Here is a 22,604-nt window from a genome sequence, read left to right as displayed (position 1 = left end):
TCACATTAAGGTGTTATATTTGTAAAAATAAAAACTCATCGTGCAAAATATAAGAAAAAACATTCTGAGCCACAGCCCCAAACAAAAAACATCTTTCTTTTCAGTTTCAACTTATTTCAGGTTCAGTTTGGAACATCACGAAGGCCACATAACTTGAACGCAAAGACATGCTGGTTAAAAAGGAGAAGCCCCAAGAAGCCAAAATCCCGTCTATAGAGAAATAAACAGCTGTTACTCAGTCAGTCATTCTATTGGTCAGAATGAACACTCTGGATCTGATAACTTTTTAACATGTTCTTGACATTTACTCGTTTTTTTCACAATTTTTTTTTCTGTAATGCAAATTATCCAAGTCATAAACTGATCAATAAAGTAAATATTAGTATGTGGTCCCACGTCGAACAGTCATCCCCACTTTCAAGTGGTAGGGGTGTGGACGTCCAACAAGCTCACTCCTAATTGGTGAGAGAGGTTGCCATAGAAATGTTGACTCAGACTGACTTGGACCAATCACTGCTTATTGATGTCGTCTGCCTCCAACATGGCGGCCCCCCAATATCATGAAAAAATGGCGACAGAATTGACTTCATTTGGTGGCTTGAAGCAAACCATGTTGTATGAGTGACGTTACACGCAGTCCAGTTGTCATATGCAGTCAATGGTCAGTGCACGTGGATCAGTGCACGTGATACGTTTCTCATGAGAAAGTAGTTTTAAAGAAAACCATTTCCTCTGTGACTATTGTAGATGCATTGAAAGAAAACGCGTTTGCTCAAAAAGATAGGACAAAGAGGCAGAAATGACCGCCAACAGACATTCATTTCCTTTAAATGTTTCCTGCCTTAAGTTTGAGCACCTGTTCATTCCAGGCAGATTCCCCCAGAAGTATCGAGCACGATGGGCAGCAGAAACCTCAATTGCGTCGATCATAACAGGGTTGCACTGCAGGGAGAAAAAGGAAAAACAAAACACAACCACCACTTTCAATCCCAGGAAACGATGTGTTCCTGACTTTGTGATGTCACAATGTGAGAACCCGCCCGTTTTTGTGGCTTGGGAGGGGCTGGTGCTCAGAGAGCAGCGTTATTTTTAGAGGAATACTCAGAAATGTGTGAATGGATCAAAATACCACTTTGGGGTACCTTATAGTAAGGAATTACCATTATAATGCAATTAAAAGCTTAATTTAGCATGGTATAGGCCCTTAAAAAACATTTTTCCACATAAATGTTGTTCTGTGTTCACTCTTAATCTGTCTTTCTTCGATGACTTACCTCGAGGAAGCGAGAGATGTCCCTCTTGTCATTGACACCCATGGCAACCACATTCTCGAACATCCAGAAGAAGGGCCGGTCCTCCCCCTCCTTAGGTTTGGCCTCACTCAGCAGGCGGTAAAACTCAAAGAACAACCTCCCTGTGCCTTCTGTGTGAACCAAACAGTTAGGTCACTATCTACAGCACAGACGGTCTTTATTTTCATAAAAAAGTGTAAAAAATTAACATTTAAATAATTATTTAAATGTGAAGTGCCAACCATAAAGGCCCTTTCTTGCAGGATTGACGATTGAGAGATCGTTGCATGGACTCCCTCCAATCACCAGGTCGAATGGGCCCCATTCCAGAATCTGAGGGAGACATCAGGGCGACAGCTGCTGTTAGCCTGAGTTAAAAACATGCATGAGGGTTTCAAACTCCAGTCCCCCACAGCCTTTTTGAACACACCCCTTGTTGTTTCTGCAGCCTTTAGGGACTGAAGTTTGACACCCAACAGTGACGCTGAGGGAAACTTTGGGGAAACACAGAGGAAAATTGACAGAAGCCTTTTTACAGTTTGCGGCTTTGAAGCATTCAGGTTAGATCTCCTCTACTCTGACCACAACCCCTCTAGTTTTCACTTCCAGCCTACTGGGCGAACAAAATCTTCAATTCCTGCTACATAACTAAACAAATCCAAACAAAAAAACAAAAGGTTATAAAACATCGACCTACACAACATTTAAAAAGGAAAAATTATTCTTCGAATGCAGTGATGATAGAGATTATCAGATCAGCTAACATAACAAACAAATCAATGAGCTCCTCACATTTTTCTTGGTGATGTTCCTGACATCATGGACATATTGGATTTTTCCTTCATGTCTGACAACACCAACCGAGATGGAGTCCTGGCAAACCTCTGATGCCACATACTGGTCCACCTTAAAACCCAGGTCCCTCAGAACCAGGTAGCCTGAGGGCGAAAACCCACAAACGTGTCAACATCGTATAAAATAAAAATAACAGGATCACATTTGTCTGTTTGTCTATTCATCACTAATATGGTAGAAGGTCATGGATGTGGACTTATGCAAGCAGACTTCTCTGTTTACCCATTATCCAGTCTTAAGCACTTCAAGTAGATGCCAAAACATTGAAGAATCCAGTGGAAACACAATGAGAGGACCTCACCTGTTGCAATGCCGTCAAACAAGGAAAGGACTCGAATTGGTCTTCTTTGCTCCGCTGGGACTGCTGGGTAAATCTGGGGTTTTTCCTACAGTACAGCAACATGTTATCAAAAATTAGAAATCATGTCAGGCTTTGTGCTGCATCTCTATTAGGCACAAAATGATGTGAAATCTGAACAATCCTTTCACATAAAGTTTAAATGTTGTAAAGCTAAACCGTCCCAGTAACAGGTTCTGATCTTCAGTCAGAAATATTTTCATACAAAAGGCTAACAGCTCGGATTTTTAGACCTTTAAACAGAAATGTATTCTGTGAATCCATCCATCCATCCATCCATCCTCTTAACCTGCTTTATCCCTTTTGGGGTCACGGGGTTGCTTGAGACCTGTCCCGGCTACTGTTGGGCAAAGGCAGGGTACACCCTGGAAAGGTCTGCTGTAAATCCATCTAAGTATTATGCTATAATAATACATGCCTCCTGCTCAGGCCTCCTGAACCTCATGATTGGAAAAAGGTGCCCTGATTTTATTCATGTTTTTATTTTCCCCCTCTCTGGTTAATGCGGGACAGCAAACCTGCAAACTCGGCCAGAGCGAGAACACAAATGCAGAGAACACATTTGGGACTTTAAGTTAATTTTTAACTTTCAACTTTTAACTTTAAGTTTAACTTTAAATACGTGCGGCAAACAATAAAATCCAGCCTTTGATGCAGTTAAGTGCGTGCGGGGAATGCAGCAATGTGCCATCTTCTCTTCTCCCCCGCCTGAGCTGATTTGCACGCTGGATGGGGCAGATCAGGGCGATTGTGCAATGCACATGCACTCCTGGGCCGTTGATTGACAGCGATTTAAAAGGACTCAGAAATACTCAGAAATGTAAAAATGAAATGATTTCTCATTCCATTTGTTCATAAGAAAAATGCCCAAAGTACATGTCAAAAACAAAAACAAAATTTTCATTGGAGGGGGACTTTAATGTCATGAATGAAGTTGGTTATTGATTTTCAGGCAAGAACATAAGCAGACATCTTACGTCATCACCATGCGTCATAAGTGCGAGCACCATCTGCACGACCATGGTACGTTCCATTTTCAATTTACCTGTAGCACCTGTACAGGCTTACCCTCTGTTCAACAGGATGTGACTATACCTTACATTTAAAAATGTACCATTAATGCTAAACCAAAAACTTTTTATGGGTCAGAAAATCTTCCATGGCTGCAATACACAAACACATATCAGTTGTGATCATTAAAAACTCAGAGCCACTGTAAAAGAACTGAAATGCAGCTGAACTGACACATAAAATCCCCCAAACTAACCATGAATAAAAACAATAACAATAAATCTAGACTGAGGATGGAGGTCGTCATGTTTTCTCTCACAGGGTCCAACTCAAATAAACAGTTTTTAAGGAAATGATTAAGGATTCTTTTGGGAGAAAAGTCAAACCGACTCACAAATTCCTGTCCGTTATCATTAGCGAAGAACTCCTGCAGCTTCAGATTCCAGTCGTGTCGGCGTTTAAGGATGCCGTACTGCATCAGCGGCTGGCACATGTAGCATCGCCACGGGTCAAGATACCGAGCGTTGTTAGACGCTCCAGGGTCAACCAGAATGTCCAGACAGTCTACGCAGAAGCACCTGCAGGAAGTGGCAGCGATTGACAGAGGGCCGCAGGAAGTTGCCCGTTTAGCTCTCAGTGAGTGGCAGACCTGCAACAGTTGACGTTTCCACACAGCAGGACTTCTCGACCTCCACAACAGATGGTGCAGTAGGACTGGTAGCCATCATCATCGAACATGTAGGACATTTCCAGGTAAACGTCCTGTGGACCAGAAGAAACTGATAATAGTTTATGTCCCCTCAGAAAAAAGGCTGCCGTAAACAAGGAGAATGTTGCTTGTAACTCTGTGTTCAGCCAAAAATAAAACAACAACAGTGACTAAACTAACTGAAAACTGACAAAAAACTGGAATTTACTAGAAAGAAACAGAAATGTTTACCATCACAATTACCTTAAAGAAAACAAGTCTCAACAAAAACCAGACTTGAGATGACAAACATCTCAAACTAATGTTTCTTTTTGTTTTTTTCTGCCTGCAAGAGTGACAATCCTGTGTCATTCCTCTTTGTGTCGTCCATCTTTACACACTCACACACGTGAGAACACTTTAACCTGTGTAGCAAATTAAAAGCAAATGTATCTGCATTCCAAATGTTCTGATGTTACACCACCAGGTCCTGTTTGTCCCCTGATTGGCCTGATTGCAAACAAGACTAAGGTTGTGTCTTAATTCCCACTCTAACCCCAACTACTATACAACTATATAGTGCAGCACTATGTAGTGCCATGAATTTTAAAAGCAGTTTGAACCCTTTTTTTTTTTAACAGCGGATATAAAGTCATCGATTTCATGAAATTAAAATAGAAATAAAATGAGCGTTTAGAGGCCTTTATTTGTGAGTCCACTGTCTTCTAAAGATAAAAACGTTGATGGTTTATAAAAAAATAAATACATTTAAATACATTTTTTGGTAAAAAATGTTCCAACGCAATGCATTGCGGTCTATATTCGCTGATCTAGTGAGCATCGATGCACACTGGTTTTTCGCAGAGACTTCTGGGAAATTTCCCGGGCACTCGATGTTTGAACTGTAGATTTGGACAGCACTACAAAATGGCGAAGGGACCATATAGTGGACTATATAGTGAGTAGTGAAGGAATTCAGACAGCCTGTGTTGCTAACAAGGTGAGGAGTTAGCGCAGTTACGTTCGTTTTAGCCATGTCAGGCTGGTTTTTCACATGTTGCAAACAATGTTGGGAGGACTGACAGTAAATAAGAGCTGGACTGAGTGACCCCTCCCCCCTCGTGTTCCAAACAGGAAGTACCCGCTGGTCCCAAAAAAAATCAAATCACATAGACTTCTTTAGAGAAATAAACAATGATAAGTAACTAAATACACCAACTGGTGCAGCTCGGACACATCCTCAGTGATAACCCCCAGGGTCTTGGGGTGTTTCGGGTATTAGATCATCATACACCCTCACCTGGGCGACCCAGCCGGGGGTGATCAGTCCCCAGCTTGTGTCCGAGAATAACCATTCTTACTCTTCTACCTTTTATTGACATGTTCGTGATCATCCTAATTTTTTCACGACACTTTTGCTGTAGCGCAAGTTATTCAAGTAACAAACTGACCAATCAGATGCCTCAATAAAAGTAGGTGGTCGAACGTTTGAAGCTTGAAGACAGATTCTCCCGAGCTCTTTTTCCGATGGAAGGGGTGGGGCCTTTCTAAAATGCTTACTGCGGATTGGAGAGTGGTTGCCATAGAAATGTAGACTCAGACCAATCACGGCTTCCAGCATGGAGATGTACATATCGTGGAGAAATGGCGACTGGATGGACTTTAATTGGTTGGAACCGGAAGCAAGGCATTTTCTAAGGGTGATGTCACACGCGAATCGTCCAGTTACATTATACAGTCAATGGTTGGGAGTTACAGGCATTGTGAATACGCTAACGTGGCTAACGTGTAGCGTGTTACAAACAAGTTCTAGAATGACGGTGAGCACAGTTAATAAGGTCTGACTGACTTATATCAGACTCTTGTCTCACTTAATGCGCCTTATATTTTAAAGCGCATATCGACGAGTTTGAAAATAGACCCTTCATTAATTATTCATTAATATTCTAAGTACTTTGTTGCATTTTTACAGTTTTAGATTTGGGACTGAGTCATATTTTAAGACAAGACTCAGTTTTCAAAATGACAGTTCTAATCTTGGCAGTTTGCTTTCTTGTATGGACTGTAGTTCGAAGTGGAATTGTGCTGCACACCTGGACATTACAAATATTTAATACAAAATGAGGTAAAGATTTATGCAACACTTTCTGTGTTCTGTCTTTACCAGATTTCAACATCACACATGCATAATTTCTCATTTTTTAACTCTTAAAATGAAAAGAAAATGATGCTTCACCTTGCATGTTTGGCACAAGCCTCCTTCAAAAAGTGGATGAAAGGTTACAACTCTCATATTCCCACAAGAGAGACAGAACTCTGCCAGAAAGACGGAAAAGAGACATTGATGCATCGGAACAAAATGTACAGAACAATAATTGGAAACATGTAGTGAAAGATGGCGGAGAATTCTACCTTCTATGTTTATTTTCTTCTTTCGAACTTCATTGACCATTTGTTCTGATAGAGAGACAAACATGGAACAGTGTTGACCACAAATCAGAAGATAGATACAAGAGTCCGTCAAAATAAAATCCTCCATAAGTCCCTCTGCTCTACAATTAAGGACATTTTTTAGCAAAGGAGGCCAAAGACTTTATCGTCCTCTATTCTTCCAACCACAACATTTAACATTAAGCCTGAACTGATCAGTCAGGATTATCATCTGTTTCATTTGACAAACTGTGCAGATTTATTTAAGACAAAAAAGCTCCTGACAGATGAAGAAAAAATAAAAAGCCACCCTTGGGGCCCAAAATTCCCTAAAAGTTACTGTGTCCAAAACACCAGCAGGCTTCACAGCTGGTGCACAAACCAGTTGATTTACAAACTATTGCAGAACAAGCAATTTAAGAATTTTGAGCAAAACATTTAGAGGAATAGATGATTCATTCATAGCACGTTTATTAAACGTGAATCCGAATCATAACAACAGAAATTCATATATATACAAGGATTTATCAAACATTTGATACATTGATTTAAAAATACGCATATGTCCACATACACTAGTAAATAATTCAATTATTACTCTTAATAAATTAGCATTAGCTCTATAGAGTATAGTTCATGACACAATGAAATGATTAAATATTAAGATTGTCAACAAGGATTCAATAGATTGCTTGAAAGGAAGTGGGAGGAAGTGAATTGATATAATCCCACCCCGTTTGTAAACTTGTATTTATGTCCTGCATTTCCTTTTATGTGGAAAATTTGATTAGTTCTGTTTTCCACGCTGTTGTTTCAAATCCGTAACGTTTTGGATGTTGGCAGACTTTTCCCAGATTGCTGGCAAAAAGATCAAATCCTTCAATCTAATCTAATCTTATTCCTATCTAATTTAATTAAGTCTAGTCTAGTCTAATCCTATCCAATCTGTATCAATTCAGTCAAATCAAATCCAATTTAGTTTTATGAAGCCTCATCCAATTTAATTCAATTAAACCAAATCAAATCAAGTTTTGTATATTCTAATCCAGTTTTGATATAATTTAATCTAGTCCTGTGCGGTTTAGTCCAATCTAACCCAATCCACTTTGATCTAACTTGATCTAATATAATTTAATCTAAAATAATCAAATCTAAGTTCATAAAGAAACCTGCAAAACCTGGAATCAACTTTGAAATGAGTTAACCTGGTTGACAAACAGTTGAACATGGTTTGGCTTAGCTCAGTTCAGATCATTTCAATAATAGGGCTGCACGATATGAGGAAAACTTGCGATATGCGATATTAGTGATCAATATTGCGATAACGATAAATTTGCGGTAAATAAACAAATAGAAAAATAAACAAAAACATCATTCCCATTTCATTGCAACAGTTTAAAAATTATACTCCAAATGACCCTCATCGACATGGGGGACAAACGTCAGGGTGGCTAACCCTGGTCCTCAAGAGCCTCAACCCTGTCTGTTTCACAATTCTCCCTAGACTGCTCGATAATGATAACCAAAATCAGGTGTGTTCAGTCAATCAGGATGTGAAATCACTTGAGTCAGCCAATCAACAGCAAGCTGGTTAAGGAGAGCTGGAAAACAGGCAGGGTTGAGGCTCTTCAGGACCAGGGTTAACATAATAGGCCTCCATCTGATTGGTCAACAATGGGAAGGCGTCCATCTGATTGGTCAAAGCATAAAGGGATTTATTTGATTCGTTAAATGCTTCAAGCTGCTAGAAGATTGTTTTAACACATTTTGGGTTTGCGATTTATTGCGATATTCGCCGTCTTTTGCCATATGCATATTGCAGAGCTGGATATTGCGATAACGATAAATTTGCGGTATATTGTGCAGGCCTATTCAATAAGATCAAATGGTTTGAACCAAAGTTCTAACCCGACAGGTTGTATTCTGATGCACACAGCGCGACAGTTCCTCAGACCATACCTCTGCAGTACGACTCTTCGGGGACGGCCTTGCTCTTGCAGAGACTAACTTTGGGCCTCTTTGCACCAGGAAAGTATTCAGGCAGAGAAACGTTCAGGAGCTGATGGTCCAGCGGGTTGGAATCTGCTGGGAGAAACAACCACTTCACTTCCATGTTGACTTACGAGCCAAAAGAGAAAGGCTTTTGTTCTGCTGCCCTCCTCACCTCCACTGTGTGAGGGTTTGAGTCCCTCCTTGCCTTTGGGCTGGAAGCCTCCATTGGCCCAGTCCAGCATGGGTTTGATCTGCTCCTCCAGGTTCTCAGAGTCACAAGGAAGAAAAATCTTTCCTGCTCGTACACTGGCCATCTGTCAGACCCACGGGAACAACATTTTACCAGTTCATATCAAATACTAATAAAACACCTTCAATGAATCTGTCTTTTTCTTTAACTTTAGCGGTAAAATAACTGATATGGAGCAAAGCAGGGTTCAAACTATAACAAAGTGAACATTTTGATCCGGAGTCATGGGAGGAGCTGATCTGTGATCCGGGAGGGGGGGGTAAACCCTGTCCTGCCTACTCTCTGTCCTCCTTTCTCGTTCTGGTGCCCTCCGTCTGTCACATTGGTTGATGCCAGATACAAGGTGCGCACCTGTTGCTTGTTCTGCTATTACGTCTGTGAGGTGTTCAAGGCCCTCGGAATTTCGCTTCACTGCATTGCAGTCCAGAACAAGGAGCCCAGAATGAACACAATACAAACACCCTCTGTCCCAATTGCATGAGCTTATTGAGTTTTATTTGACCGTGCAGCTTTTCTTGTCCGTCAGCGTTATATTATCTCTGAACGTCACCTAAAACAAGATGTAAAGTCATGTCGTTTGTTTGGGCGCAGGAGATCCCCTATTTTGATCAACTTGTGTGCTGACTTTCTGGTGAGCACCAAAAAGTATCTCATGCAAACTAGAAACCAGTTCTAATTGTTTTACTTCTATGTCACTTTAGGGGCTTTGTGCAAGTTATTCAAGTTATAAACTGACCGATCGAATGCCTCAATTAGGGCTGCACGATATGAGGAAAACTCGCGATAAGCGATATAAGTGATAAATATTGCGATGACGATATAACTTGTGGTATATAAACAAATAGCCAACAACCAAAAACATCATTTTCTTTTTGTTGTAACAGTTTAAAAATTGTACTCCAAATGACCCACGTCAACATAGAAGGCAAACATCTAACATAAAAGGGCTCCATCCGAATGGTCATATGCATAAAGGGATTTATTTGATTTGTTAAATGCTTCAAGTTGCCATAAGATTGTTTTAGCCTGTTTAAGGTAACCATTTGTTGCAGTTTTCGCTGTCTTTCGCGATATGCATATTGCACCGCTTGATATCGCAATAACAATAAATTTGCGGTATATTGTGCAGGCCTAGCCTCAATCAAAGTACGTGGTCTCATGTTGAACGTTTGAAACGTTTGATTGACAGATTCCCACTGCTCTTGAGTGGTAGGGTTGTGGCCCTCCAACATGCTCACTCCTGATCAGGGATAGAAACCGTGACTCAGATCAGTTGGTGCTAGCCCACATTAGCGTTGGTCACACTCACATGCAAGATGAGATAATCCACTTTTATCGTGGCACTAACAGTGATAGCAAGCGTTCACATGTATTTGTGGCGATGCCGTTACTGTCAAGAACGATGACGAAGGTGGTCAACATCCCCGGCTCACCGCACCAACTGACATGCATTACCAGTGAGTGAACAGGTGAACTCCAGTTATAATCACCGCTTTCTACCACAAGTGACTAACCCACCACACCAGTGTCAACAGGAAATCACCTGCATTCAACTAAACAGACACACTCACAGTTTTGGCACCTGCATTTGGGTTCCTAAGATTAATGTGAGCCAATCAAAGGAAAAGGATTTTACCCTCCTGGTTCCCAGAATGGAAAGAAAAAGTTAAAAAGGCACAGTAAGTAAGAAAAATGTGTCATAATCTCATTCAAAACATTTTAACTGTGAACAAGTTAGTACAAAAAAAGGAAACTGTTGGATCAACTAAGTTACCTCGATTGCTTGGAAGATAGCTCTGCGGTAGGAGGCCAACTTGGTGTAGGACGCCTGGCTGAAGAACTTGGGGAACGCAGTGATGGAGTCCAACTTGTCTGCTGAGACCTGCAGAGAACAAACAGCACGGACTCAAACCTCAGTGCCAAGTGAACAATCCTAACCTCAGCTTGTGTTTTTACCTCAGAGAACTTGCCGTCTCCAAACCACTGCAGCCACCTCATACCATGACTGGCCTGCCGCTTGCCAGTGGCTCGCCAGGTCACTACAATGCCCGGCCACCAGGAAAAGCCTTTGATTTTGCCCCACACCATCTCACCGATGCAGAAGCCTTTGTTGTCCTGAACACACACGAAGAAGGTTGGAAAGCATTTCACCACTACAGAGCCTGCAGTGGACTTCAGGGGACAGAAAAAGGTTTAGTTTGTGCAAAACTGCAGAGTTTGATTCAAACAAACACCTGCATTTACACACAGGAAACAAAGCTCCTGCTCTCATTATTGGAAGAAGAAAAAAGAAGAGGGAATGAGATTATTGTCATTTTGAATTTCCCATTAACAGTTCTACAGAGGTGCCAAATAAAATCTGTTAACAGAAAGATAAAGACCCCTCGAAGGCTTAAGCTGTTTTCATTTAACACAGTGGACCGGGTCTCCTTAATTTGGTCCCCATCAAGTCCTGAACCTAGCGTTTGGTCTGTGTTCAGACTGCCGTCAAGCAGACTTTCCTGTTCTGGACTAAAGCTTTTAAACAAAATAATGTGACAAAATATCTCTTCACTCGTTGGTCAGGAACTACGAGGGCGGGACAAAGCAGCTAGAGGCAGAAATTATGGAAGTCCTGCAATTGGCAATCTTTCTCTGAGTAGTTTATTCAAATTTTATATTTTTCTCACAGGTTTTGAGCATCTGTATCAACGTCAGGCTCAACACTGTTTACTGCTGCTTTGGTCCGTGGAGTCATGCTGCAGGGCGGTTACTGACAAGAAGACGGCTAAGAAGGTTCACTGTTAAGTGTTTATGACTTATAGATTTTCAGGAAAACAGTGAAAAGAATGAAGATGTCTGTCACGTTAAACATCGTTTTAATGATTCTAATTTAATCCGATCACATTTTCAATGGGTTGCTGTGTCTCATCGTAGTGGTTTTATGTCACTGTTTTAAGAGAATTCTGTTCAGGAACTACAAGGTAACTTTTATGATGACATCACAGCAGCGCCTGTTGGGTGCGTGTCGCGTAATGAGAATCAGAAAAGCATGTAAGAAGTGTTTTCTGCTGTCTTAAAATAAATGTTCTAACAAATAAACAGTTGGACCATTTTATCTGTTTGATAACACGACAATCGCCGCTTTACATTTGTCCGCGACTCAACTGTTGCTTCATTCCTGTTCTGTTGACGACGGCCGTTTTGGTTCAGTTGCTCTGCTTATTTTGTATTCATGCAAACATAATCAAAATAAATTAGGTTTAGCCTCGAATTCAGAAGGGGTTTATTCAAATATACACCTCGTGTGTAAAAGGTTTCATAACCTCCTATCGTTACTGTAAAACCTGTCTAACACAAGAGGCCTTCAAATCTGTTCAGCTGTTAAGGACATGTTGGGACAAAAAAGGAAGTCTTCTGAAAGCTAGCATCTACGCTTGACCACTCTTCTCAACTCAGCTTTTATTAATCAGGTACTCATTTTTTATTAGGTATTGATTAGGCATAGAACAGAGTCTGAGGACTGCGGTGTTCAGGATGCAGTATGAGACCAGTCTGATCTGCGTCTGATTGCTTTAATTTGAAATTGTAATTGTCCTTTTTAAAATGAGTAAACATCTGCTGAGAAAACACAACCCGGTGACAGAATTCATCAAACAGAGGTGAGCTGAGACGAGCAGAAGCTGTGGATGCATGCACATCCTCATGATAATCAGCAACAGAGGGGCAGCATCTCGCTGGAAAAAAAGGTCCCAGACGGAAAAGGAAGTGAGCTTCAGGATTATGAGGGTGAGTGAGAGTTTGGTTTGCAGTAAAGACTCACGTCCAACAATTAAGGGTCAAATTTGAGGAGATTTGCTTCATTTTCAGGATTTCTCTCAGCAGAGATCTGCCGTCTTCAGGTTTCTGTTCTAACACTTTTGCTTCATGCTCCTCTCAAAAGCAGAAGCATGCGCACACACGGACAAAAGCCAACACCTGAACTCACATTGTACTCTGGTTGGGTTCCGGAGCTAGACGCGGTGCTGCTGCTTTGGGCTGAGTCTTTGGAGTCTTGTTCAATCAGATCCAGACAAGGGGTGTCCGGGGGCCCACCAGAGATGCCTTCAGACCCCTGAGGGCCACAGGTGAACTGAAAGACACAGAAGTGGGTGTCATACTACCACTCAAGACATCCTCCATCTCTGGAGACAGGAGAGAAGAACGGTTTTAAAGTTTATTGTCATCACAGCAACAGCAGTCATCTTCTCCATTCACTCTTCTGCCAGCACAGCAGAGCTTTCAGCAGCAGCATGAGACGGCCGTCTACTGTGTATTTTATCATTTAGTGAGACGAGGAGAAAACAGTTCTTTAAATCTTTAGGAAGGCTTTTGCAGTATCTTCTGTCTGTCCGTCTGTCAAAAAGTACCAGAACAACAAAGAAAAAATGAAAAAAACATCTGTTTCTGGATGAAAGAGTTGACCAGAGATAGAACCATTTCCTAACACCTCCAAAAAACACACAAATGGACGTTGATTCTTTTGTTTAGTCCCCTTCACCACAAAACAGAGAGAACTGACTGTTTTCAAAATGCAAAGCAAGATTACTGCAGGTAGACACATAAAGAGTGACCTCCTGAACGAGCTGCTCTCCTAAAATTATGACAAACCTTTTTTAGATAAGGTCATTTGTCCCTGTTCTTAATCAGCCATGACTGGTAACCATGGTTACAGACACTCATTTTATTGACCCACTGAACCCCTTTCAGTCAGACAGACAGACAGACAGACAGACAGACAGACAGACAGACAGACAGACAGACAGACAGACAGACAGACAGACAGACAGACAGACAGACAGACAGACAGACAGACAGACAGACAGACAGACAGACAGACAGATAGACAGATAGACAGATAGACAGATAGACAGATAGACAGATAGATAGATAGATAGCTTGTTGGCACACATGTGTAATGCTGACCACAGACACGCTGAGCTCCTCTTTGCGGCTCTGTCTGCGTGCTTTGGTGTGTTTCTGCAGAGTCAGACCAGCCTGGTAGATGGTCCTGGGCTGAGGTTTCTCCCGTAAGCTCAGCTGTGAAGCTGCTGGAGGCTTTTCCTGGGAAAACACAAACACAAACAACTCCAGAAAGCCACACATCATCTGCAGGAGAAAGCTGAAGTCCCAGGCAGGTACCTCGCTGTAGGAGTCCCAGGTACGCTCCCCTTCCTCTGGGCTCTTCCTGCTCCTCTTCCTGCTTCCCCTTAAGCAGCAGTTACCATCTAAAGAAAGATGAAACCAAGGGAAGGCCTCAAAGTTTTGCTAGATAAACATTTCCCAGACAGAGAGGTCCAAATTCAAGCATCAAAGCAAAATCTAAGATGGGCTTGCCACTATAGAACACAGCCCTGTTAGAGGATCCACATTCTGCAGAGATATGATGTCACTGAAACTAACAGTTATCGTTCGGAAAATTCACAACTGTTCTGTGAAACTATCATTTGCTCCCATGGACTTAAATAAGTAAATTCATCCAGAGGATCATCAAAATGGGATTAAAGGAGGCATCCATGCTGCAGACGAACAGCTCCAGCTTCCACCTTCATGCCTGAGACATGAACTCTCCAAAGTTCTGACCTGATGCTGAGGCTGTGCCTGCAACAGGAAGCTCTGCTGCCTTCAAAATAAAACTGAAAAAGTGCATAAAGGCCTCAAGATGCAGAGCAGCGTCACAGACACGCAATGGGTACCTTGTGATGAGGCAGCGTCTTGGTTGTGTTTGGGGCTGAAGGGGGGGGACGGCGGTTCAGCCGCCGTCAGAGGGCTGTTCTCGTTGGTCAGCTCCACACCGCTGTCGTTTTCGGACAGACCTTCAGTTCCACAAGTATTTCTGTTCACCGCCGCCTGCAGGAAGACACTTTCCACCTTTAACTGCCCCACTTCGTTTCCAAACATTGAGGTCCCGGAACGGACCCATCACTCTGGTGGGGAGGGGGCTTCCCTCTCTCCCCAGAAAATATTATAATGTCATGATGCAGGAAAAACTGATCATGCAAAGCATGTCAAGATACTCACAAATAATAACAAGTCTTCATTGTTTATTGAGGGAAACCACATTTCAATATTACACCCATATTCCATCTGAATCAGAAATCAGATGGAATATCGTAAACACCAGCTGCAGGGCGAAGCCTGGACTTTGACTGACGTCTCAGCCACACAATAATAACCAATCAGAAAAGACTGGATCTGTAAAGCAGTACTGCGTAAGACTCCTACCTGATTACACCACCAGAGCGTTTCCTGTCCTGCAGACTAACTGCTTCAGGACTTATTTTTCCAGTGACAGTATGCAGCTCTCCAAGAACGGTAGACTAGCTGCTCTATTTTCTACATTAGAAGGTTTAATCCAGACTCTCTCACCTGTTCTTCCACTTTGGATCACATCACCGAAATGACATAACAAAAGCCCACACTTGCAAAGAAATCCAAACAATGCTACAAAAACCTTATCCTGTCTGCAGTGATGAGGACTGAACTGTAAATATTCAGACTAACCTTTTTTTATGTCACATTTGCAGTAACGAGCTTTTGAAGTGACAAACTGACCTTTTATTGTAAAACGTACTCAGCACGAGGTCAACAAAATGTGGGATTTTAGTGAACAAACAATAAAAGGGCAAAGACAGCTGGTGTCCACAGACAGAAAAATGATGGAGGAGACAAAAAGACAGAGCAGTCAATGGTGACAGGAAGGAAGTTTCACTTTCAGACAGAATGATACACGAGAAGGAAAAAGAGGAAGAAGCAGTAACGGACAACGGGGGCCTCATTGCGCCTGTTTGAGGCTGCAGGTGTTAGGAAACGGAGGAAACGTCTGTGTGGAGACGGAGAAAGTTTTTCTCTGTGTTTCTCTGTGTTTATCGTTGAAGGTAGCACCTGCGTCATTCTCTAGTTTCTTCCTAGCTCTATCTGCCGATTCTGTGCAGCACTTCTTATAATTTCTGCTTGCGTCTGTCACACGGCCTCACAGCCAACGGCTTTCGTCATGCTGCCACCTCCACCCAGGCGTCAGTCCTGAGACTCGCAGACAAACTCATTTAAATGCCACAACTGCCCTTACGGGTGGATGCGGGCCGTCTGCAGGCGAATAATGGTCAAACAAGTACGAGGAACGAGAAGTAGGAACTTCAAGATTCAACTGATAAGAACCACAAAGAAAAGTTTCTGTGTGTCGGTGTGTGGCACTAAACTTTGGAACGGGTTAAGTAATGAGCTGAAACAATGTTCAAACATCCATAAATTCAAGAAAATGTACAACCAAACTTTAGTTTACACAACAGGAAGATAAGAGGAGTTAAAGGTCAAAGGGCGTTTGAAATAAAATCCCAAATATGTGGGTGTGGGAACTTTAATGTGAAATGGTTAATGATTTTTTTGACGACCATCAATGAGTCAATCATAAATCAATTATATTTTTTTTACGACGGTCAATAAGATATCAATGTAATTGACTAAATCTGCAAAGCACAGCGATGATTTCTGGACGATGAGTTTGACATATCTGTGTTATTTTTTTGTTGGACTGTCTATGGTTAATGCTTGAAATAGACCAATAAATCAAATCAAATCAAATCCCGTAGAAAGATGTTCATGCAAGTTTTTTTTTCAATGGACATGCTGCAGGGGCAGGTTGTAGGGAACACTTACACAACACGTAAGGGTGAATGAGGGTGAAGTAGGTCAGGGGCAGGCGCATTGTAGAGACGTTTTTTTTTTGACCCTTCACATTTTGTGCACATAAGCAAGGAGACGATTAGAGCTGTTCACGTGACAAGTGTGCGCTCCCTTCTGCAGCCTAACTGTTAGAAATGAGGAAATGAGTTTGTGTGGACATCCTACGAGCACACAGAGCTGTCAATAATCATTTGAAATGTTTACATTGCCTCTGCAATGTCTCCGTCTGGCTTCCATCTCTCCGTACCACAACGCAAGCTTTACGCAGGAATTCTATTTTTAATCCATTCATACTGAGCCCGTGACCTGACATGGGTAAAATAATAAATATCTCATTCCCACAAAATAATTAATTTGTGTCTGTGTGTGTCTCATTTCATTGAAGACACGGAGGATGTTTAGAGATCAGATTTATTTATTTTAAAAAGCACAAAAGCATCGGTAATCACGTTTTCATGTCTGGATTCATTTACATATGCACTCCGTCTTGCTGCAAAAGCCGTTTTCTGCCGCTACCTTTGTGGCTCTGTGACCCATATTCGTTCAAGAGGGGGAAAAATAAAACAAGAATGATCGATCTATTATTGTCGGGATGAAAATAAGAAAATATAAGATTGCTGCTTCGCCTACCAAACACAAAGCTCCTACGAGCTCCGGCCCACCGCGCAGCTCTTTTGCTTATGTCGGCATTTGGGCAGCTGGCAGGCCGGTAGACAGACAGCCAGCCAGCTATGAGTTACCCGACAGGGGGTGGGGTGGGGGGTGGGGGGCAGGACAAACCATTCCTCTGGGAGCCAGAGAGGGGGGGAGGACCAGAGACCAAACAGAGACAAAGTAAACTAACTGAAGATTGGGAGATGGACTCCCGTCGCAATGTGACAGAGATGCACCGCAGATGGACCCGTGTAAATTCGGGGTAACGTGCGTGCGGCATTTGTGCACGGTCAGTAAGGAGCCAGTGGGCACCATACTAGTGACTGGAGTTAGGCCACCGTATGACATCATCGCCTGTCCGTCATAAGTGTGTAACTTATGTAATTCTTACAAATACCTCATGACACACTTAACCACACGCACGACAATGGTGTGTTCCATTTTCATGACAACCCTTGAGCTGGGGAACTGCAAGAAACACCTGCACTCCCCTTAAGATGCAGCCGCTCCTCTCCTCCACCCCCCACCTACAAACAGCAGCCCAAAAACTTGCAGCACCCTTACAGGTAAAGAGGTGTGTGACTATAGCTAAAGCTGCTCACATCCGTGTGTAGGAACCTAGCTGAATAGGAAAGACCACCATGTTTCTTTGACTAATCCTAATGGAGCTGATAATGACAGGGCTGCTGTTGCTCCAAATGATCCATCTACCTGCCAAAAACCAGGCGTCCAAAGGTGTGTGGTGGTGTGACTCACGGTGGCAGTCATGTTGTTGCTCTCCTCCATGATCGCAGCAGAAAAGCTGTTGGAAGGCATCTCTGTAGTGGTGGACGGGTTCAGAGGTTGTCCTGACTCTTTCTGAAACCTGAGGGACACAAAAGAGATGCTTCTGGAAAACTGTGTGAACTTCAGCTTCAAGAAGGCTTTCATAATCATAACGAGAAAGGACTTTCACGAAAAGCTCTTTCCTTCATGGAATCTTATCCTTATGACTTCTAAACACCACATCACAAAAATAAAGTATGGTCGAAAGAAATCCAATAATAGTTTTCACGAGTTTTCAGGAATAAATGTGAACTACGGTAAATTAGCTTAAATTTGTCTGGGTATAGTTGTTTTTCCCTCCAGTAATTAGCAGTTCATGTTAACCTCACAACACCAAATACAATGAAATTCTGTCTAAAAAGTTTTTTATATTTATTTTTAGGTTTTTGCAAGAACATTTTTGAACAAATACATAATCACAACATGTTTGATACATTTTGGACAAAAAAGACCAACATTATACATTATTGTCATGTTAGTAGGTTTAACAGAAACATCACAAAAATGTGAATTAAAGGAAAGTTTTCTTAGTTTTTCTTTTGTCTAAATCCAAAATGTAACTTTAACAAAAATGTTTTATTTATTTTTGGCTAAATAAATTGTTTTAAATTAGTTAAATGTGTTTGTTGGACACTTCACCTTAATGCTGTTTCTTTTATTTTGGTATAACTTGTATTTAAACTTAACTTCAGGTTTTTCTAAAGTGAATTAAGTCTGAAATAGAAGTTGTATTTTAAATCAGACATTATTAGGAAGCAGTTCTTTCTTTTCTATGGATGATTTGGTCAAAAAATCTCTGACTTGGAATTCCTTTGTTGTCCAACAAAATCCTTGAAGGCGAAATAAACTGTTTTCCTGATGTTATCCAGAAGCTTTTGGATCAGATGTTTGTGTTTGTTGTGCTTCATGACAATTGACAGCAGCGCAGTAAGAGAGGTCGTCACATTGACCCAATGCATCGGGAGTTGTAGTGAAAAGCAGTGGTGCTGATGTGGACAGACCAACGTCTCTGGGCTTCATTATTTTATTTGCTTTTTACATGCTCTGACACCGGATCCCACGGGAAGCTACCAATGGTGCCCGGATCATCCTTGATCCATACTAATCACTAGCCCTGGTTCTGCACAGACGTGTGCCGATGACCCCCCCCCCTTCTCAGTGTCAAACTTAAAAATGGTTTCTCCTCCAAGCTCGGGCCCTCCTGGGAGCTTGAGGGTCCTGCGCAGTATCTCAACTGTTCCTAGCACTGCGCTTTTCTGAACTGAGAGGTCTGAGGAGTAGCTACAACAGATCTGTCACCTTCACTTTCCACGCTTTCTCCAGTTCTTCTCTGAGTGCCTGGTATTTCTCCAGTTTCTCATGTTCCTTCTTCCTGATGTTCCCATCGCTTGGCACTGCCACATCCACCACAACGGCTTTCCTCTGTTCTTTATCCACCACTACAATGTCTGGTTGGTTCTCCATTACCATCCTATCAGTCTGGATCTGGAAGTCCCACAGGATCTTTGCCCTCTCATTCTCTACCACCTTCGGAGGTGTTTCCCATTTTGACCTTGGGGTTTCCAGTTCATATTCTGCATACTTGCTCCTGTATATTATTCTAACCACTACATTTCCCAGCAACCCCAGCGCACACTTCCTGGATGCCACACACCTGACTCATTAATTTATCAATCACAACATATTTAAGCACTGCACTGAGTCACACTCAGCGTGAAGTGCTGTTTTTGCCACTCGACCTTTATTGACAAGTGTTATATCTGGATCTGGTCTTCTGTTTCCTGACCCTGTATCTGACTGTCTGCCGCCTGCCCTGACCTTGCCTGTATCTTGACCATCCTGTCTCTCCTTATGCCTGCCTGACCCTGATTTAGCTTTGTGGACTTTTAGCTGAGCTAATAAACCTGCTGCATTTGGATCCAGTTGTCTGCCTGTTCTTATGACACCTACAGGGCACCCTTGGTCTGGAGCATCCTCCACCATTGCCCCCAGAAATGGCCTAGACCCAAAACCCCCCGCATGGCACCACATGTTCTGATTTTTGCTTAAACAGCCAAAGTCCCTTTACATGTTTGTATTTTCAGTCATTATTCTAATGACACATTTATGTAAGAATAAGAACAAATAAAACAACACAGGGATGTTGGTGGAGAATTTACTAAGAAGACGGAATAAAAATGTCCCCACTGGCTTATAGTCAATTAAACAGGTTTGAATTTTTTTTTGTCTTGCTTTTCCTGCTTCTGAACAGATTTACTTAAAGTAGAAAACGTTTTTCCAGCTCTCGGTGAACATGCCCACACAGTCCTTATGTAAACAGATCCAGACTGTGTGGAAAAGGGAGCTGAATGTGTTTGTACATGCTCAATAAACCTGATGCTGCGCTGTGCGACTGTGCAGTCTGAAGGGACACACATGTGGGAGACTTCCTCTGGTTAAACATTTGTTAGAAACCTCAGCACTTAAGGAGTCGGCCTGAGACTGTTCTAACCTGCCATGACATGACGTTTAGTCACAGCTCTTTGGTTGCTAAGCAGAGAGTAGCAGATTTTGTAAAAACACAGAAGAAACTTTTATGATCAAATATTTGACTCAAAGGTCTTTAGACCCTTTTGAGATGGGGACTCTAAAATAATAAGAAGGATTAGGGTTAGCTATATTCTAGTCATGAATGAAGTTAAAGTAATTACTGGTTAAGCAGCAAGTAAAGTAGTCAGAGGCAGAAAAAAGTCGATCCAATGTCTGAGGAAGATCAGCTACACAACACAAGTGTTTGGACTTAGGTTTTGTCGAGGTGATCTGAGGTCAAATGTCTTGTGAAACAAGTCTGAGCAAGGAGACCTGCAGCAGGTTTAGGTCTACACACACACTTGTTTGTACTGACTCACAACTCATGAACTCTTTCTCCGATCCTGACAAAGGTGAAAGGAAGCAGAGAAATCCACCCCACAGTGTCAAAAATATAACCGAAACTAGAATGACGGTGGGGAGCCATCATCCTCGAGGTAGAAATGCGACCAAATGTTGCAATGCTTGTGATTGGCATGTTTGTTGAAATTTAAGTAAGAACATTTCAACACGGTGGGGCCATGTTGTAGAGGTCGACCTCTGATCAGAGGATTGGAGATTCTGTCCCGCCTTTCCTGAAGTGTAAAAGTGTCCTTGGGAAAGACACTGAACCCTACGTTGCTCCTGGTGGTTACAGGTTGGCGCCAGTGTTCGGCAGCGGGGCCGCCATCATCAGTGTGTGTGTGCATGGGTGGATGAGACTGTGACTGTAAAGCGGTTTGGTCATTAGAGCAATGTAGAAAACGGTTATACAAGTATACACTATTTACCAACCAAATGGAACTCAAGTAAAAAAAGACAAAACTGTTGGGTAGTAAACTAGAGAAATGAAAGAAAGCCCATTTATTATGGCTGCACAATATTGATTTGCAATATCAGTGACCAATATCGCGATGACAATATAACTTGGCACACATGAACAAATAGCAAAACAAAACTGCAGCTCACCGCTCCCCTCAGGGGATGGGTCAAATGCGGAGAAAGAATTTCCCCATTGTGGGATAAATAAAGTAAAATTATTATTATTATTATTCTAAAAGAATCCCAACGCACCAGAATTCCTGTTTCTCGCTCAGCTACTCACCTGCCGTCACCAGCCATCATCTTCGCCAACGGATCCACGTCCTGCAAAAATAAATCACCTTAACTTACCGTACACTCTACTGTCTTCATTCCAGGTTCCAGTGTCTGGGTCTGTATCGAAATTCTGACATGGCCTTAGATTGAGATCCTTAAAAGTAGTCATCCATGTTTCTCGGAAGAACTGTATTGGCGTCTAAACAACCGTTCAGCTAATCAAATATTGCAACGTCATCACTAGTCGCTGGCCCCCTTACCGATCTGGCAGGCCGAAGATATAGGCTGTGTCCAAATTTCCACCTTGATCCCCAACTACTAAAACACTTTATAGAGCGGGACTATGTAGTGCCCTGGAATTTAAAAGCGATTCAGGCACCAAGATCACTACTTTATTTATTTATTTATTTTAAACCGGTGTGGGTACCGGATGTTCTCGGGTTGCCGGATGTTCTCGGGGTCCTTCAGGGTCCTTCCAATGAGTTATATCACTAGAGGAGACATCACGTGGTTCCTCATGGGAGGCGAGCACCGCCATCTTGGTGAAGTCAAGTTTTGAAGACCAAACCACTTTTATAACATTTAATAAAGAGCTCTGTTTTTACTTTCAATCGCTTCATTATATGAAAAAGAAGAATGGCTTGAAATTGCTTAGTTTTGTTCAGAAATACAAACTTCACGAGTACCCCTAACTTAACTATTATTAGACTACTTAGACTTTTTCTATGTTCCTTTATTTTATTTTACTTATGTTTTTATTTATTTGTGTGTTATGTTCATTGTTTCTTTTTTTCCCCTTTATTATTTATTTTCTATGTCAATATGTTATATTTGGCAATGGTGACTGATCTTCGAGGCAATATTGATTACATCGTTATTGTTCGTTGTTAACGTTAATGTCAT

General features: G+C 41.9%; 1 protein-coding gene across 4 annotated transcripts in view; it reads right to left on the bottom strand.

Moving 5' to 3' along the window:
• The window catches only part of LOC101168686 (DNA (cytosine-5)-methyltransferase 3B), a 37,155-nt gene that overhangs the window by 2,654 nt on the left and 11,897 nt on the right, over positions 1–22,604 (bottom strand). Inside the window, exons 2-19 of one of the 4 annotated variants that reach the window (XM_020701622.2) lie at positions 17,988–18,096; positions 14,591–14,744; positions 14,037–14,122; positions 13,806–13,958; positions 12,844–12,987; positions 10,833–10,991; positions 10,651–10,758; positions 8,799–8,940; positions 8,594–8,719; positions 6,617–6,661; positions 6,441–6,520; positions 4,166–4,278; positions 3,911–4,094; positions 2,449–2,533; positions 2,085–2,230; positions 1,535–1,625; positions 1,275–1,423; positions 857–942 (exon numbers count right to left, since the gene is read on the bottom strand). In XM_020701622.2, coding sequence (XP_020557281.1) covers positions 857–942; positions 1,275–1,423; positions 1,535–1,625; positions 2,085–2,230; positions 2,449–2,533; positions 3,911–4,094; positions 4,166–4,278; positions 6,441–6,520; positions 6,617–6,661; positions 8,594–8,719; positions 8,799–8,940; positions 10,651–10,758; positions 10,833–10,991; positions 12,844–12,987; positions 13,806–13,958; positions 14,037–14,122; positions 14,591–14,744; positions 17,988–18,096 — 2,160 coding nt within the window. The remainder of the gene's footprint in view (positions 1–856; positions 943–1,274; positions 1,424–1,534; positions 1,626–2,084; positions 2,231–2,448; positions 2,534–3,910; positions 4,095–4,165; positions 4,279–6,440; positions 6,521–6,616; positions 6,662–8,593; positions 8,720–8,798; positions 8,941–10,650; positions 10,759–10,832; positions 10,992–12,843; positions 12,988–13,805; positions 13,959–14,036; positions 14,123–14,590; positions 14,745–17,987; positions 18,097–22,604) is intronic. The other 3 variants (XM_020701623.2, XM_011473025.3, XM_004086401.4) reach the window with 3 other exon arrangements.

The sequence above is a fragment of the Oryzias latipes genome, chromosome 7 (assembly GCF_002234675.1).
Source record: "Oryzias latipes chromosome 7, ASM223467v1".
In the NCBI taxonomy this organism is placed as follows: Eukaryota; Metazoa; Chordata; class Actinopteri; order Beloniformes; family Adrianichthyidae; genus Oryzias; species Oryzias latipes.
This window is presented reverse-complemented; position numbering and strand designations above follow the sequence as displayed.